We start from the raw sequence: 18,109 nt of genomic DNA on the forward strand, positions 1-18,109 counted from the left end.
ATTAATTGCAGCTCGATGCAACGATCTCAGGATCTCAATTTTCGCGGGAGAAATTTTTTTTTCTCAGATCTAAGCACAGTCTTACCGCTATTAATGCAACAGGTGCGCGATCGGGCTTTTCGGTGTGTTCGATAAGAAAGAATCGGCCATGTTATTCGAGCATTGAGTTGTAACGATACGATAAACCGTTTTTTAGAAAAGAAAAACTCAATCTATAGGGGAATAACTTATATAAAATAAATTTAATTAAGACTAACTTGGCTACTAATTGCAGGTTGAAACTGAAATGATTAAAATAAATGCATCTTATACAAATATATATCTATAATGTAATTGATGAATATAAATGACTCAATTTTTTTTTATTTGCAGCTAATTACAGTTTTATACATTTTCATGTGCTTCACGATGAATCATAAAAAAATGGATATTATTCTTTTTCTCTTCTTTCCACCGATCAAAATCGATATGTTCTCTCTATATATAATAGCGTTTTATATATTTTTTCTTATTTTAGTGGCAGCTACCGAGAAAAAGAAGAAGAAAATTTTATCTGCACATCGAAATTGAAGATCGATATTTTCCCTCTTTTCAGGACCTCGAGCATGCGGACGTGCTGACGGTGGGTTTCAATGTGGACGGCGTCGAGCGTGTTCTCGACCTTCGGCTGAACACCGATTTAATTCCGGTCGGCTATCAGCAACTCCACCAGCATCGCGGCACGTACAAAGTGCACACCCCGTCGAAAGTTGTAAGTACCGCTCGGGCAGCATCCAGTATTCGCATCCCTAGGCGTGCTAACCGCTTTTCCGCAAACAGCGTTTGCGCTAATCGATATCGAACACGCGAGCGTAAATTCTATCGACAACCAGCACCGATCAAGAAGGAAAGCGTCGAGAATTCATTCAACTTAACCCCCCCCCCCTCCCCCCCGTAATGCTCGACCATTCACTCGCGACTCGTCATGTCGAATGGCCACACAAAGAGCGGCATTATCGCCGTTTAATGGCATGATACGCGACGTAAAATTTACGATCGTACATATATGGCCGTTTGCTCCCCGCAAAAAAAAGGGATAATCGATACAACTTTTCTCAACAATTATCGCGGACAATGAAGAGCCGTTTTCTGATTAGATATTATTTTATTACATATATTTTTTTCCTTTGAAAGTTTTATCTTGCGATGAAAATGCTGAGCTAAGCGATGCGTAAACATCGGCTGTACAAAAATAATCTCGCTGTGCGTATCACTGGAAAGAGATAGAGTCGAAGCTTGTTCGTCAGTTAGTGTGTCTTTCTTATTTGCTCAGTTTGCTCTCTGTGTTTGGTTTTTGCCACTTTTCGGTTATCCTTCATCGAATCGATGTCACGGCGATTCTACAAGTCGACTTGGCTATAGAACCATCGATTTTATGATACGTGTTCGCGTAAAGAAGGTCGTCCGCGCACAATTTAATTTTGATCAACATTAGGGAACTCTAGAGATGTTTTATTCAGTCAGGCCAAACAAAGAGATGCCAGGCAAAAGAGAAAATAGTCTATTGTGATAAAAGATGCATAATTTCCGTTTTAAACGAAGAATCACTCTTTTGGACAGTCCGACAATCTATTTGTGAGAAAGTTCATTTAATTCCACGCTCGACTCGTATTTCCGGTCCCACGTAAATTAAAAATCTCCGCGGGTGTCCGTGCCCTCTCGTCATATCAGCCCTCCGTCATCGCGTGGACGGAAAAGGTATAAGGTAGGCCCCCGTGCACAGGTATAATACCCGACACGGCCGAAATCGATCGAGGTGACTCACTCCGTCTGCCGTCTGCATGTTTAATAGAACGTCTCGTTATAAACACACGCAAATGTGTAGCGACGTGTTGGTTTCGGGCGTACGCGGCGGGCGTGCAACACCGTCACGTTAAAACCGTGCATGAGCGGCGGTCGCGGGGTTTCCGCTTTATAATTCAAACGCCGCGACGGAAGAGAAAGGCAGGAAGGACGAGAAAAAAAAAGAAAAGAAAGAGAGAGAGAGAGAGAGAGAAAAGCTGATGGAACACTCAGAATACGTTGAATTACAGCGGTCGCGCGACGTGTCTATGGAGTATATCGTGCGAAACGCGAGGATTACCTCGGAAATTGTTCCTGCTAAACGTCTAATTCCGCTTATCCATAAAGTTTCTGCAGATAGTCGATTTTACTTAGCTACTTACGAAACAGATAGTAAAGACATTACGAAGAAGGAAAAATAAAAAGCTGAGCATGTTAAACATGCTCGGTATTATAATATTATTCGGCGTGTACCGATGGAGAAACCGGTTATATTAAATTTCGCTCGCGCTGAATCAGCGACAATCAAATTTCTCCGTAGCTTGCGAAAATTGCGAAAGTATTTCTGAGATGTTTCCTTTAATTGCGAGCTTTGTCCAAAATCATGTGATTAGCATCATTTTGATGAAAGCAGCGAGTTTTATGTGAACGCGGTAACAAAAACGTGAAGCTGGAACTGTCTGATTAGACACGATTATTGATATAATTGCTGTAACTTTTCATTTTAATTGCAATAGAATCGATATTGAATTTATTAAAGCATTTACAAGTAAATTTAAGTTTGCAAATTTCAATTCTGTCACGCGAAAAATAACTGTAATTCGTCTTAAAATAAAAGTCTACTTTATATATATTTTAGGCAGGATAAAATAGAGAGAGCAGAAAACAATATACTCATTATTTAAAATAAAGAACAAAAATAAAGTTAAAATAAAAATTGTATTCATAAAAAAATACATTCATTATTATTTTTAACTTGATACACTTTTTATATCATAAAAATCCATTAAATTGAGAAAATAATGAATATAAAATAATCATAATGACGAGAGAAAAATAAACCATACAGTACTGTTTTTAAAAATAACAAAGACTAACTGCTCTTTATCGATCGTAATCTTCTGCTCGACTATTTATAATGAGACAATGATGAGCATAAAAAAGTCATCTAGAATGTGGGACGGAAATCAAGCTGAAAATGTAAAACTCACCGCCAACTGGCAGAGTTCGTTGCGCCTAGCCGCAGCACCGCACTTACTGTTTTGCACAATTGTATTTAATTAATTGGTGGCTCCGGCTAACAGCTCTGATGCCTTTCATCGCCCCACCTCCTCTTCTTCGCGGCATAAATACGGTTTATCCGCACGGATAAACCAATTTTGAGCTCGTTAAAGGAGAAAATGCGGATGTGGAATAAGCTAGAAATTTGAGATACCAGCGTAATATTGCAATGCCTGTTTAAAACGTTGTGTAAAAGTTTTTGCTAATATATAAAAGGTATACATATAAAAATATATAAAAATTTGTAAGACTCGATGGTGCATACATTTATTTATACTTGTAGCACAGATAATGCACTAAATCAAATATTGTACATAATAAATATAAGATTGAGAGCACATCATTTTATAGATCGAGAATATAATAGGTATCTCACATTCTTACCTTCGACGAAACTTGATATAAAAATAATTTTGCGGATAGAAAAGCGATTAGAGAGAGAGAGAGAGAGAGAGAGAGAGAGAGAGAGAGAGAGTTGGTTATTACGAGGAGATAGAGCGTTCTTATGCTCTCAACGCGGTTCTGAAATTTACGTCCCGGTAATAAGAACGCGGCTGTTAGGAAATGTATTTTTCTTTCGCACAGCTCTCGTGATATAAATCTACATAATCCTCGATGCGGCGCACACGCGATATTACATTTAATAGAAGCGAGGATAAGCTTACCGTGGGCGAATACAAAATTTCATATTCCGCCGACACGCCTCGTAACGCGCTTTCCATGGGGCATGGCGCGTTACGCTCTCGCGAAAATTTTTCTCTTATCCGACAATGAATCAAGTCGTACGCTTTATCCGTTCGTTATATATCAGCGCGGGCCCCAGTGATTACATCCTTGGACGAACGTAGATGGATTTCTTATGTGAATTAAACGCGTAAATGCGCACAAGGATATTTTATGCGAGCGCCACATGCAAAATTTTTGCACCGTGACTTGGAAACACAATGTGTCAAGCCTTGAATTTCCCGAGGGCAATAAACGACTATTTGTGAAAAGTATTTTGCACGATAAGACCGTTCTATTTTCTTTAACAAAAAATTATCAACCATCGCGCTGTGGAATGTTCAAATACGCGATAACACAAATCCTTGGATATGAATCCCTAGTTCCCTAGCGTCACGCCTACTGGAATCTTTGAATTTTTAGATCATTCGATATTCAAGCATGAGTACGCAAATATCCTTGTAATTGATTTGTTTTTTCTCTATTCTTACATCGTTCAATATTTAAATTGTTAAGGAGAGCGACGTTCTTATTTCCTTTCAATAACGAGAGCAAGTTTACGCTGCGGACAAATCGACCTCAAGCATCATCGAGATCGAATCTCCGCAATGAGCAGCTTTGCTGCGGCATTTTTGAAGGACGGCATTGCAATAAGATCGAGACACGAGCGAGCTGCTGCGTCATCGGCAATAAATAAGAGTCGCGGTTGCATTAAATAATCGATACGACGATTTAACGATACCGACACGTTCTCTGTCGTTAATTCAATCTCGCCCGTCACGTCGCCAGTATACACCTTCCTATACGGCAATCGGATAATGGACCACGATCGATGGCTCTCGTAACGGAGAAAGCGCCTCGTTTCAAAGAGGATCCCGATACTCCCCTTGCCTCCGAGATCGTGCTTCTTTGTTGGAGCAATTCCTTTCGGGAGAGTAACGTGCTTGCTCTCCGAGGTAACGGGTCTCCTCCCTCGTTTTCCTCGCGGCGGAAAAAGGAACGTGAAAAATCGCCGGGGTTCGCCAAGCAGCGTGTGCATGCCCAGAATCTGGGACAACTATATTTGTACTGAGCCGATGTACGGTTCCGATGCATCTGAGAGGCCGAGATAAGCCCGCGAACTGCAGCCGGTGCGCACGGGCATCTCGATTTCTCGACGTGTTATGCCGCGCGATTCATAAGTGTCACGAATCGGCTAAATGTTCAGAGACATTTTTAATGAGAGAATTTAAAAAATTAAATTTGACTTGAGACAAGATCAAACTGAAGCAAATATATGTAAACCTTTGCGCTCCAAATTATTTCTCACAAACAAGCGCGAATTTTCAATTTAATTATTCAGTCGGTTTAATTTAATCAATTCAATATACAGCAATTTATTTAGACTATTTCTCGAAACATTTATAGAGATTTAAAAAATGTTGCTTGCTAATTATAATCACGAATGTTTGGAGAACTATAATGTGAAAGCTTTCCGCAAAACGTTATGTCGACTCTATATTTCGACATAGTAAAAGGATCAAGATAGAAAGTTAAAACATAAATCTAATTAGAAGTGTGCCTTTATTCGTGAATAACTGCATCTTTATTTTTGCGAGAAAACGTTTCCGCAATTTTATTATATACTTGTTACAAGAGAAAATTAGAAACGCGCATATAGGTACGTGAACCGGAAAGAGCGAATCACGCGATAAAGCGAATTTCATGAATGTCGACAAATTTAAAATGCTCGAAGAAATAAAGAGAATTCTTTTAATACCGTTTATCTTATGCGAATGGCATTCGTGAATTGCGTGAATCTTGCAGGAACTCTGTCATTACCAAGGTAGCGTTCGAGATGTTCCTGGCTCGTGGGTGGCGTTATCCACTTGCAGAGGATTGCGCGGTGTCATCTTCGATGGTGAGAATCTTCATCACATCCATCCGGAAGATGAGAGATTGGATTCCGGGCATTACCTTTACAAGCACAGCGATCTCATTGCCAATAATACGTGTGGTAAGCATCTCGTGACTGAACCGTCCCTATTTTACTGTTTATATCTCAATCTCCTTTGCAAGAATCACATATCATACATTATTACTAATGTAAAAAGCAGAAGAGAGGAATTGCCTGGGAAAAAATGACTAATATTATTAGTGCACGCCAATATTTTCGAACATTAATTAATGTTGCAAATATTCACTTCTTTAAAAGAATTATAAAAAATTTAGACGATTATTATCTCGAAAAGATACATGATATATTTTACGAAAAATTAACAGAATTTGTAATTAGAATCTCAGATATTTCATGACGAATACAGGTTGACTTACCAATACATTGGCAAGTTATTCGCACCCAGATCGTATCCGTCATCGTTGTCACGGGAGTTCCTGGATCGCCGGGGCAATTTCCACGGGTTTCTTTAAAAGTATTCACGAACTTTGACTCTCAGAAATACGACCTTTAACACCTTTAGAAGAGTCTCCGTGGCGAGCACACGAGCTAGGTACTCCGTCCTTCGGTGGCAATGCCCCAGACAGGCTCAAAGACTCGCCTCGAGAAGACTGGTCTCTCCTTAACGGTCTTAACGAATGTGAGAGCAAGGCCCCGACCACGAAGACTCTTTGTCCTCTCCTCGGTCCTACCGAGAATCCTGCTGCCGACGATCGTATCCCTGTTTGACGTTTTTCCTCGGTTGCAGGTTACGAAGGCACGCCGCCGCACGACGTTCTCCCTCGTGATCATCGCGAGATTAAAAAGTTCTCCAGGGTATGTATACAAAGCAACAGCAAAAAAAAAGAAAAGGAAAGAGAAAAAGGACTTCGCGCAAACTGTTTCCCCGGTAAATTATACGACTTCAAAGAACGTAGTCGCAGGGGTCTTGGTACCCTCAGTGTCTTGCGTGTGTACCCTTCTTCCGTTCTTTTCTTCTTCTTGTTGGAGAAATCGTGAATAGTCACGAGAAGTCGTGAATTGTCTTGCGCTTAGAGAAAATTTAAAGAGTTTTCAACAATTAACAATTAACAATTAACAAATTAGCACTGAAAGTTTCTGTAGATTTCTAAAAGAGACAATTAACGATTACATCTACTGTTATGACAATTTTATTTTACCACTTTGTATCTTTGTTAATTTATGAGTAAAATTAAAAGTAATGATTTTATGACACATTGTTGTGTTGCTATTTTACAGCACAAAAGAGCGGCTGAAATTATCCGTGGGCCCTACAACGCGAATAGACAATCGCGTTACGTGGAGTTAGTACTCGTAATCGACAAGAAGGAATATACCGCCCTCGACGAGAACCTGGACAAAGTGCATCAACATTGTAAGGACATCGCCAACATTATCAACGCTGTAAGTAACGTCGCCGTCGTAACTTAATTGGACGTATAATTCCTTTCGACCTCAAGTCGACTGAGAACGATCTGAAGCGCGCAGCGTTAATTCAACAACTCCATTATCCAATTAGTCGTTTTGAACATTTGCGATTTCCTTCTTCTTCTAAAATATATCTCTCTAGAATGTATCTCTAGCTGTTCCACGAATTTTACTTTATCTGGGGTAATTGGCTGTTACATGTATACATAATTGTATTCACATGGATGTGCGAGTCTTCCTTTCTCCAAAAAGGAGATATGTCGAGCGCGAGAACTTTAATAGTCTTATTAAAATAATTATGTATGATCCACTTGTACATATGCTTTGCTTAAAAGCTTAAATTATTATATTCCAAAAATTGTTATACAATCGACACATTTTTATTATAAAATTTAAATATTACTTTTTTCACGAAAAATTATATATATGTATACATTTATACATATATATATATATATATACATAATTTTTCCAGGCAAAACTTTTTTATAATTTTAAACTCATTATTTCACACTTCAAAAATTACGTGAAAGTTGAATTCTGTTAACTAGTTTTCTCGAAGTTGCTTCCATTTTTACTTTTAATTTATCAGCAACGACAATGACGGATCTCAATTCAGGCCTAATATCTCCGCAAACGAGAGAACGCGGGCGTCGTCGTCCTGTATATTCTACGTTCTCTCAGACACAGCGAGACAGAGAGAGATTAATTAGCGCTGACTCGACCTTACCGCGTATCACGGTACCGCGAAATCCCTATGTAAAATACGGAACGGTATATCTCCGTGTATTTGCAGCTGTACATGCCGTTGAACATATTCATCGCCTTGGTCGGCGTGCAGGTCTGGTCTGAGTCGGACGAGATAGCACTCTCGCCGAACGGCGACACCACGCTGTCGAACTTCCTGCGCTACCGCAGGGAGAAGCTGGTTCAGGATATTCCCAACGATAACGCCCAGCTGTTGACGTGAGTGTACAGATATGTCTAAGTTATATGTATTCCATCTAGCCGTACATAGCGATGACTGATATTTATTTCCCGGCAATAGGCGAATCACTTTCGACGGCGGCGTAGTCGGCAAGGCTCTCAAGGGACCGATATGCACCTATGAATTCTCCGGTGGCGTCTCCATGGATCACTCGAACGTCGTTGGTTTGGTCGCGGCCACTGTCGCCCACGAGATGGGCCACAATTTTGGCATGGAGCACGACGGACCGGATTGCGGCTGTCCTGAAGAGAAGTACGTCATATAGTTTACCTCTCCAATACTTTAAACATTCAATGTATCAAAAAATTTTTATTTTTTGATATCCGAAAATAAAAATTAACAATTCCATAAAATCGCAAGCTCTCTGTGTAATATATTGTTAATCTAGTCCAGCTCCAATTACTAATGCACGTATCTCTTTTGTAGATGTATAATGGCGTCGTCTAGTGGCTCGTCCGGACCAACGCACTGGTCCACATGTTCATTGGAACACCTTGCTTTAGCCTTCGAGCATGGCATGGATTACTGCTTGAGGAACAAGCCGCAGAAGCTCTTCGACAGTCCCATATGCGGTAATGGATTCGTCGAGCCGGGTGAGCAATGCGATTGCGGTCTGAAGGAGAACTGCGACAATCCCTGCTGCAACGTGACCACCTGTATGCTGCACAGCAATGCGAGCTGCGCGACAGGCGAATGTTGCGATCTGAAGACTTGCAGGCCGAAGACTGCAGGCACGGAGTGCCGAAGTGCTGAACACGAGTGCGACCTGCCGGAATACTGCACTGGTCAGAGTGAATATTGTCCGTCAGACGTGTTTAAGATGGACGGTGAGACCTGCAGCGTGGGCAAGGCCTTCTGCTATCAAGGCTCGTGTAGGACTCACGACGATCAGTGTAAATTGTTATGGGGTCCCACCGGTTGGTCCTCCGACACGCAGTGTTACGAGATGAACAATAAGGGTACTAAAAACGGTAACTGCGGCTACAATCGCCTCGAGTCAAGTTTCATCAAGTGTAACGATGAGTAAGTTGATTTTATCATATACGAGAGGAATATCACGTTAGATTTTGTCATGAGCATAATGGGTGTGTTGTAGAAATCTCCTCTGCGGCATGCTGCACTGCAAACACTTGAACGAACGACTAGAATTTGGTATGGAATCAGTCGCGACCTTAAGTCATTCGTTCATCAATAATGGTGGGAAGATAATTCCATGTCGTTCGGCCATAGTCGATCTCGGATTGAGCCAGGTTGACCCTGGTCTTGCACCGGACGGCGCCAAATGTGCACCCGGAAAGGTAAAATATTTCCAACAATGGAGTTCTTTTAAGATTAAAATAAATATGCAGAGTAATTGCCAAGTTAAGAGAGAGATAAAAATAAAATGATAAAATGATAATTGAACTGAAATGATGAAACTCTGCAGTACCAGTAGATTTCTTAAACTTCGTGTCAATCTATGTTATGATTATAATTAAACGATAATAAAACTATGTAATAATTTCAGATTTTTTTTATTTTAAGATTACAATAGAATATTTGTATTTATAAAACGATAATTTATATATAGTATATAACAATTGGGACAGTTTGAATAATTGTAATTTACTTATATCATCTAGATGTGCGTAAATCAGAGATGTATGTCAGTGGCGGATCTGAGAGCGTCCGTTTCTGGCGGTAAAAATTGTCCTAATAATTGCAATGGTAACGGAGTGTGTAATAGTCTTGGTCATTGCCATTGTAATCGTGGTTTTCGACCACCTGACTGCCTTCAGCCTGGAGTTGGTGGTTCCGAAGATAGTGGTCCAGCCGATGATCCCAACGGTAACTACTTTATTTTATGTCTAGTTTATTAATTGATAAGAAGCAGAAGTAATTTTTGATAAATAAACTGAAGAGATGTTTTAATGAGACATGTTAACTTAAGTGTATATTTTATCAATGTCAATTATGCTATATAATGTTCATTTTGTGTGTTTTAAGCGAGAAACGATTTCATAACTGCGCTTTACGTTATCTTTCTGGGAGTGGTGCCCGCCACAGCTCTGCTCCTATTCGGCGTCTGGTACGTCAGAAATTCCGGACAGCATTGGAAGAAGGATGTGATGTCTACGTACGTATCTAGTCTCGACCGTTTTAAAAAGAAACCGCATGCCAATAAGTCACTACGTGTTCCTACATCGCCGGTAAAGACACAATACATCGCCGGTAGTAAATTCTTCAGATTGCGAATAATGATCTCCGCCTATTTCGTACCGAACAAAAAGAATACCTCTCGTAACGCGAATAATAAAGTATTCACGATTAGTGACGATGTCAAAGAGCCGCTTCAGATAACTAAGGCTGATCTAATATCTACCACCAATCCGGATGCTATTAAGAGTAGTAATAATATCGAATACAGAAAGTCATTGCTGTTCAGCAACGTAAAGCCGGATGTTAGCGCAAAGCCCCAAATGCATGAGGTTTATAATAAGAATTTATCGGTACCCGCCGCTGAAGTCCAATCGAAAAAAATCATTCCACTTAGATCGGAATTAAGCTCCAAAATATCGGAGCGCATTCAGCAGATTCAGAAAAGATCGTCTAAGAACGATAAAGGACTTACGCTCAACACCGAATTGAAGTTCGAGCACTTGAATGAAAGCCCAGCCAGTACGTCTGACGTTACGCCAGATGTATTATTTAATAATTCGAAGGAGCCTGCTCCATTTTACAATAAAAAACCGCCGCCCCCACCGGCACCTGCTCAAAACTTAAAACCAAAGATCTAAGCGATTTCTTATCTGTTTGTATGAATCTCATTACGTGCAAATATTTTACGTAAAAATTTATTACGTATTATTAGAGAAATTTACTATTTATGCATTGGATCGCGATACTTATAAATTTTGAATCTATGTTTTAGAATATAAACAATAATAGAACTTATCTTTACATACGATAGATTTGAAAAGAATCATTTCGATTAAAGCACGTTATTTTCAAAAGTCAAAGTAAAGATATTTACTTTGTCTCTCTCAATATGGAATTTCTGCTAATTTAAAAGAAATTTTGATATTATTTTAAATATATTTCTTAAATAATAAATATGAAATAGATATATTTAAGAACAATTTTATTCGGGCTAGTGCGAACATCATAGTGCATTTTTTTTTGCCAGCTATGATTTTTGCATTATAATATGGGGACTTGAAAACGCGGTGGTGGTTTACATAAAAGCAATATTTGGACATTACTGGATGCCAAAATGCATTAAAGTAATTCCTACTGTGATTGCAACTGCTAATAGTCGTAATAATGCTCCAATATATTGTTATAGTTCAAATCATATTAATATTTTTACACAAATTGAAAAATATTAGATTAGTAGCTAAGCATCTAAATGATATTAAATTTATCATGTTTATACTGTTTATCATCATGTGATCAAATCTGTCCCAAACAGATTTTTTTATGAAATAAGCAATAATAAAATGTAGGATTTTACGTGTATTAATGTGTACACATTTTTTATTTAGTTCATATTAAATAAATCTTTGGTGCAATATGAATTGAGTGATTATATTATAAAGTTAAAAAGTATAAGAATGTGACTACGATGAACAGCATTTTGTTCTTAGCGACTTGTGTGCTTGTACGCAAACTTACACTATTTAATTTAGAGCTTTATTTTACTAATTACATATTAATTATGCACAAAAAAAGAATAAAAGTTACGTAAATGAAAGCAACTTTTATGCACAGCATTCTACATCACAATTTTAATATATGTATATGCTTGCAATGCGAAAATTTTATATAATAAAAAATATTTTCTTTATTAATATATCTATGGCTTCTTTGTTCACAATTTTCAAGTTGTTAATCTGTCACTGCATACACATTATGTAACCAATGTTAAATAAGACTAATTAAATTTTCAGAACAAAATACTGTTCAAATTTTTATGCCCAAATTTTTAGGAACTATAGAAACTGTAAATTTTATATGGACATATTGCGCCATATGACGGCGGAGATTGTTGAAGAGATTATTTATAACGTATAGAGCATGTGCAGAAACATGTTATGTGAGCATGAGCATGAATGAAGATTCTTTTCTTACTGGTTCTTTGCATTTTATGAAAATCGACAACTTAAATTAGACATTACATTGGACATTCAGTTTTAATGACCATTTTTCATTATATTAATAATTAAGAAGTACTTAATTTTAATGATAAAAAACGAATTCTTTGAATTCTTTACTCATTCCTTGGATATGAAATTCAGATATCCGATAATGTTACTCATACTTAAAAAAAAAATAAACATGTACAATTTTATTATTGAATAAATATAGTATTGATATAAGGTGTTTTTAGTCTTCCTTTGTAATCAACGATTTCCTTCTTTTCCAACGCTTGCTACTAATATCTTAATCTAAAACTAATATTTCCCGGCAATTTTCTTGCCTGTGCATGTGTTTGGACTTGCGATGAACAGCTACTTATTTGAAAAAAATGCTTGTACGTGATTATTTTTCGAATGTTGTTAAATACGCGCATGTGTTGGAGCATACATACAACTAAACTGTAGTATGTAGTAAAAAACCTAAAATTTACGTTATTTCTTATTTACCTAGATTATTTTAATATTTCGATATACGAACACATTTCCTTATCGAGACCTGCACAATGCTTACGTTCTAACTTACACTAAATAAAAAAAGATCCTTAGTTAACTTTGTTGATTCGTTACGAATCAGTATTAGCTGTATATCGTAGTTGCGCGCTTACAAATTCCTCGATCCCTCCGCTTATAATTCTGCTTCAAATTTCAGGACCGATCGCGGCCACAATGGATTGCTAATCAAAACGATCGATCGTTCCAGTCCCATGTCCCGTAACATCGAAACGATCGATTCTAGTCTGAGTCAGGATCCCGCGTGCGTGAGTTTACTGCCTAAGGCAGAGACCGACGAGCGCTACAACAACAACATGTTTGGCCAGTTTAAGGGCTTTACGATCACGCCGATCCACTCGAATCAGTCCAAATTGGCCGAGCCGACGAAACCGGCTCCACCTCCGCCCGGATGGATGCCTACCGTGGCGATAAAGACAAACGTAGTTAAGCCGAACATGCAAAAGTGCAATGTCCCGCAAAGGAACAATCTGTTGAGTTCTAACGATCCAAGCTCGACCGCACCGGCGTTGCCGCCGCTGAATCCTGGTTCTACGGCACGACCGTTGATCAGTAGTCCCGTACTGGCGGCCACAACCTGCACGTCCGTCGAATTGGTAACCAAGGTACCCACCAGATCTGCCCCGGACGTGCCTCGAATGCGTCCAGCCCCGCCACCGCCGACCACTTCTGTGCCTGCTGCGAAGCCGCAGAGACCCAACAGCACGCCCTTGACAAACGTGATTCTGCCGGAACCCGAGAAGAAGTCGGAAAAGGGCAGCACACTCAATCGTATCGCGTCGATGTTGCGCCCTGGCTCCGGTATCATGAGAAGCAACTCCCAGAGTTCACAGAGGGATGACAAAAACACGAATTCTCTACCGAGAAACCAGCATCACAAGGCTAACAAGGTCATCGATAAGGAGATCCTGAGGAACCTCGAGATCTCCAATCCGATACCACAGACGGAGATCGAGATCCCGACACCGGTCATCCCGGTGGTACCAGCGACTGAGGATGAAAAAAGAAACGTGGTCCTGCGCGCTCAATCGATGAGAGACAGCAAAGTTACGTCGAGACCAATGGTCCATACGTTTGGTTCGATGCGTCAGACGACGCCCGTCAAGAGACCCACCAGTATCCCCGCCAGCACGAGGCCCACGTCGCCACCTCCGGGTCCGCCGAATATCGCGCAGACGGAGAAGGCCGCCGAGAGCGCGATAAAGATTCCAGGACTACCAGGGTATCAGAATCCGCCGGTGAAAACCATTCAGAAGCCACTGGAGAACACCTATGACGACTGCATGAATTTGATCGCAGAATCATCCCTGACGAAGATCACGGAGGAATCGCCCACGAACGATAATATCTACGCGGTAATAGAAGAACCCGTGCCGGAGAAGAACAGAAAAAACGCGGAATTGGATGTAACGCCGGCTGATAACGAGTATAAACTACCGAAACGCATCGATGCGATGTCCGGTGGTCCGAATGGCCTGGAGTCGATGGGCTTGCTATCGGAGATCGTATCGGAAATATCGAATCGTAATTTCGACTCCATATATTCCACCTCGACGTTAACCAGAAAGAAGAAAGAGGATAACGGGGAAGACGCGACGAAAAATTTAGAAAGTATGGGCTCCAACAACTCTCTAGGTGGCTACATGAATGCTGGGAATTCGAGCCACTACAAGATACCCGGTAGTATTTATTCAAACTCGACTTCCGGCAAATTTAATTCTTCGAGCTCCACTACTAGCTCCGGTTACCTTCATCCATCTGTGATAAACATTCCGCAAGTGGAGAGAAAAGAGCCGAGCAAAAATATTTCGGACGCGAACGATAATTTGAAGCCGGTCGATAAAAGTAATCTGAGCACCCTCAAGTCTAATAATCCTAACATAAATGACGAGCTGTCCAAGGAGCTCGGCATGAAGCCGCCTGAGAATTCTATAGGATACAAACCGTTCACTTCAACAAAAACTCGACCGTCTCATTTGATACATATCAAGAAAGACGACCAAACAGACAGCAAGATTCCAGCTAAGCCGCCGTTAAATAGAACTAAAACGCCTCCGAACATTGCGAAGAGCCCGACCTCCAAAGATACGTCCGAGACGAGCGTAAAACTCGCGAGACAAAGTTCAGATAATATGTTAAAATCCCTGAAATCCTCGAAAGCTCCCGACACGAATTCGACAACGGCGAAACAGAGCTCGGATACAAGTCCAACCGCGAGACAAACGCAACTGAACGCAAGGAAGTCGAGTAGCGACTTAGATAAAGAAGAGTCACACACAACCGTATCTGTCAAAAATGTGCCTTGTAGTCCTAAGGATAATCCGGGAAAGTTCAATAGCCCGGACCTGGTCTCGAGCTGCTCGAACTCGAATCAGGGCGGAACGAAGTCACCAGATGTTGTAGGCAGCAATCCCAGGTTCAGTCTCCCGCTGAAGACCGTTCAGAAGACACCCACGTTGCCGAGGGGTGGCCAGAAGACACCCACAACGCCATTGAAACCACTCAACATTACATCCAAAACAGCCAGTCTTTCGGAGAGGAAGAAGTCTCCGACTGGCAACGCAAGCGTGACTAAATCGCTATCACCGTCCGCCAAGGAGGCGAGCAACGCTGCTACCAAACCGTCGCTGACGCCGAAGGTGTCGACTAAAACGGAAACCAAAAACGGGGACGGAGGTGCAACGGCGAGGACGAATCCGCTACAAAGAGTGGCGAGCGGTAAATCCAACGTGGCGTCGCTCCAGCAAAAGTTCGAAGCCAACAAGAACAATTCTGGTGTTGCGAGGACTATGCCGAGTGCGAATAGTAAAAAACTGATGGCACGAACAGAAGTCGGTGGCGGCGGAGTGAGAAAATGAACAATTATCCGAAAAAGTCTGGTAGTCCGACCTTCCTGATGCTCGAACATGCTCGACAAAAGGATCGGAAAAGCGTTAGAGATGGCTGCCAGAGAAATCTATACTTGAAACATTCTAGTCCGTCACATTGAATCGTTCTCGATTGTAAACAGATATACGCGTCCATGGTAAACGAGTACATCGTGAGCATGCACGAGTATAAACGAGTAAATAACACGCGAGGGCGATATATCTCTGTAACTTCTTATTTAAGAACTCTTAAACGGAAGTTTAAAAAAAATAGTACAAGGATCGAGTCTTTTCCTCTAAGATTCATAAAATGCTAATTTTACAATATATTTCTTGTCGGAAATATTAAGATAGGTGTGCGGCCGCATAAGAGAAAGGCGATATTGAAAACTTGTAAATAGTGCCCACACTTGAAAATTCTCATATTTTTTGTAGAGACTATCCATTGCCGACGTTCAGGCGTACCTATGTAAGCCAATAATTACCGTAATATTTAACTTAAGCGTTTTATAAGCGATACTGCGAGGTAAGCGACAGTTATTTTCGAAACCATCGCTTGAAACTGAAAGGAGCGTGTATGGAATTAATTGACCTCTGTGATATATGTATATGCATAAAGAAATATTGCACAGAAAACACTATTACGCCAAATTGTTACGGCTAGCAGATTTTAGACGCGACCAAATTATTTTATATCATACTACATAAATCATACTGAAAAAATGCGCCGTTAAGTTTTTTAAAAAGCCATCGGAAATCGCAGTCATATCCGACGTAGCTCCGTTAACAAAGGGGGAGAGCAGGGTCCCTTTTTTTCTAAAGATTAAATGTTATGAGAGATCAAGATGCAAGATTGTGTACCTTCGAGAATCCCGTGGGAATCAAAATGGAAATGCTATTAGTTAGGAGAGTCTAGAGATGTTAGCACACGCTAATAACACAACACTGCGAATCGAATTAAGGTGATATCCCGTCGCCGGCAAGGTAGGCAAGAAACCGCTAAAATATATTTTTGGCCTCGGTCGCGCAGCGTCACGCAATCTATTTAGTTTCTCATTATCCTTTTGCGTAAATCAGTAACAGAGGCTTGCTTCGTCTAGGGCCGCTCTAGACGCAAAGACTAAAACTATTTATTTGACTGATACCCGTGTAAATATGTTCGTAAGATATAGGCATTTAGAGTTAAAGTGAAGTTTTGTACGATGTACCTTCGCGCCGAGAGTAAGTTACGTTCGTAAGTTACCCCTACACGCGTTTATATTATACGTATGTTCGCGAGAAAGAGCGAGAGCAGCTTTTTGAACGTCGATCGAGTCTATCGTTAAGCGTGAAATTGAGGAAAGGTTTTATTGAACTAGTAAGGGCTGTCGGTCGAACTGCGTTCGTGCATTTACTGTCCTCTTTTTGTTCCCTTCCGCGCAGCGAATTTCCTTGTACGAATCGACACTTTGATTCGTAGCGTTATCCAGTTTGTAATAGTTCCTACATGCGGAGCGTCCAGAAATCATCCCACCACAGAGTTTCAATAAAGAGGTTCAATAAAGCTTTTTGACCATTTACTGTGCGTTGCTTTTTCCGCTTGTTTCTTTACGCGCGAGACGTTATGTGCGTTGCTTTTTGATACGAGGACAATCAGACGTTCGTTTTTAGCGTACGGCGTACGGGAAGAGGCTTGCTTCAGCAACCCCTGGCTCGTTATTAATGAATAAGTATTATCCCTAAGAGTATTCTTTCAAAAAAACAAGAAGAAAAGTAAAAGAAGCGTTATAAATATCACTAAAATGTGTTGAAAAGAAACCAAATATTGAATAGCAATGCAACGAGTGATTGCACCAATTGCGACTGTATAATACAAATATTCGATTAATTGGCTCGAAAGTACAACGCGCAACGCGCAATCGAGGTCGTAATACAACACTTCGTCTTACACCGATTAGCAAAAATAACAAGAACAAAGGCTTCATTGCAATACATACTGTACATTCGGTACCAAAGATAAGTAGCATCCTATCGACACTGCTGAGATAAGTACTACAATAATTAATTACCTAGCCGTCGGTTTACGATAATTGTGTACATTAAAACCCATAACGATGTTACAATAAAGTCTTTATTCCAACTAAACACTTTCCTGAACCATCATCCTCTACATTTCTGCATTGTGGCAGAAATTATAATATAATTAAATCGGCTCGCAAGGAAAAATATACATATATAACCAGATCAACTTTGGACGCGAGTACAGTAAATTATATAATGCAAGGTATGGAATGATTAAATTTTAATTCTTAAGCGTTAACCGTAGCATACAGACCGCCTCGTCTTTTACGTAATATATACTCCTCGATCGATTTCTAAACTCGACGTTTTCCTTAAA

General features: G+C 40.2%; 1 protein-coding gene across 1 annotated transcript in view; it reads left to right on the forward strand.

Annotated features, from left to right (window-relative positions):
• The window catches only part of LOC112464448, an 83,689-nt gene extending 65,833 nt beyond the window's left edge, over positions 1-17,856 (forward strand). The window contains exons 3-13 of the mRNA XM_025031433.1: positions 596-751; positions 5,632-5,821; positions 6,510-6,577; positions 7,001-7,165; positions 7,986-8,155; positions 8,238-8,429; positions 8,604-9,200; positions 9,274-9,475; positions 9,800-10,004; positions 10,164-10,293; positions 13,005-17,856. Coding sequence (XP_024887201.1) covers positions 596-751; positions 5,632-5,821; positions 6,510-6,577; positions 7,001-7,165; positions 7,986-8,155; positions 8,238-8,429; positions 8,604-9,200; positions 9,274-9,475; positions 9,800-10,004; positions 10,164-10,293; positions 13,005-15,723 — 4,794 coding nt within the window. The 3' untranslated portion in view covers positions 15,724-17,856. The remainder of the gene's footprint in view (positions 1-595; positions 752-5,631; positions 5,822-6,509; positions 6,578-7,000; positions 7,166-7,985; positions 8,156-8,237; positions 8,430-8,603; positions 9,201-9,273; positions 9,476-9,799; positions 10,005-10,163; positions 10,294-13,004) is intronic.
• Positions 17,857-18,109: the final 253 nt, after the last annotated feature.

This window comes from Temnothorax curvispinosus, unplaced genomic scaffold (genome assembly GCF_003070985.1).
Source record: "Temnothorax curvispinosus isolate PA1 unplaced genomic scaffold, ASM307098v1 QBEX01001498.1, whole genome shotgun sequence".
NCBI lineage: Eukaryota > Metazoa > Arthropoda > Insecta > Hymenoptera > Formicidae > Temnothorax > Temnothorax curvispinosus.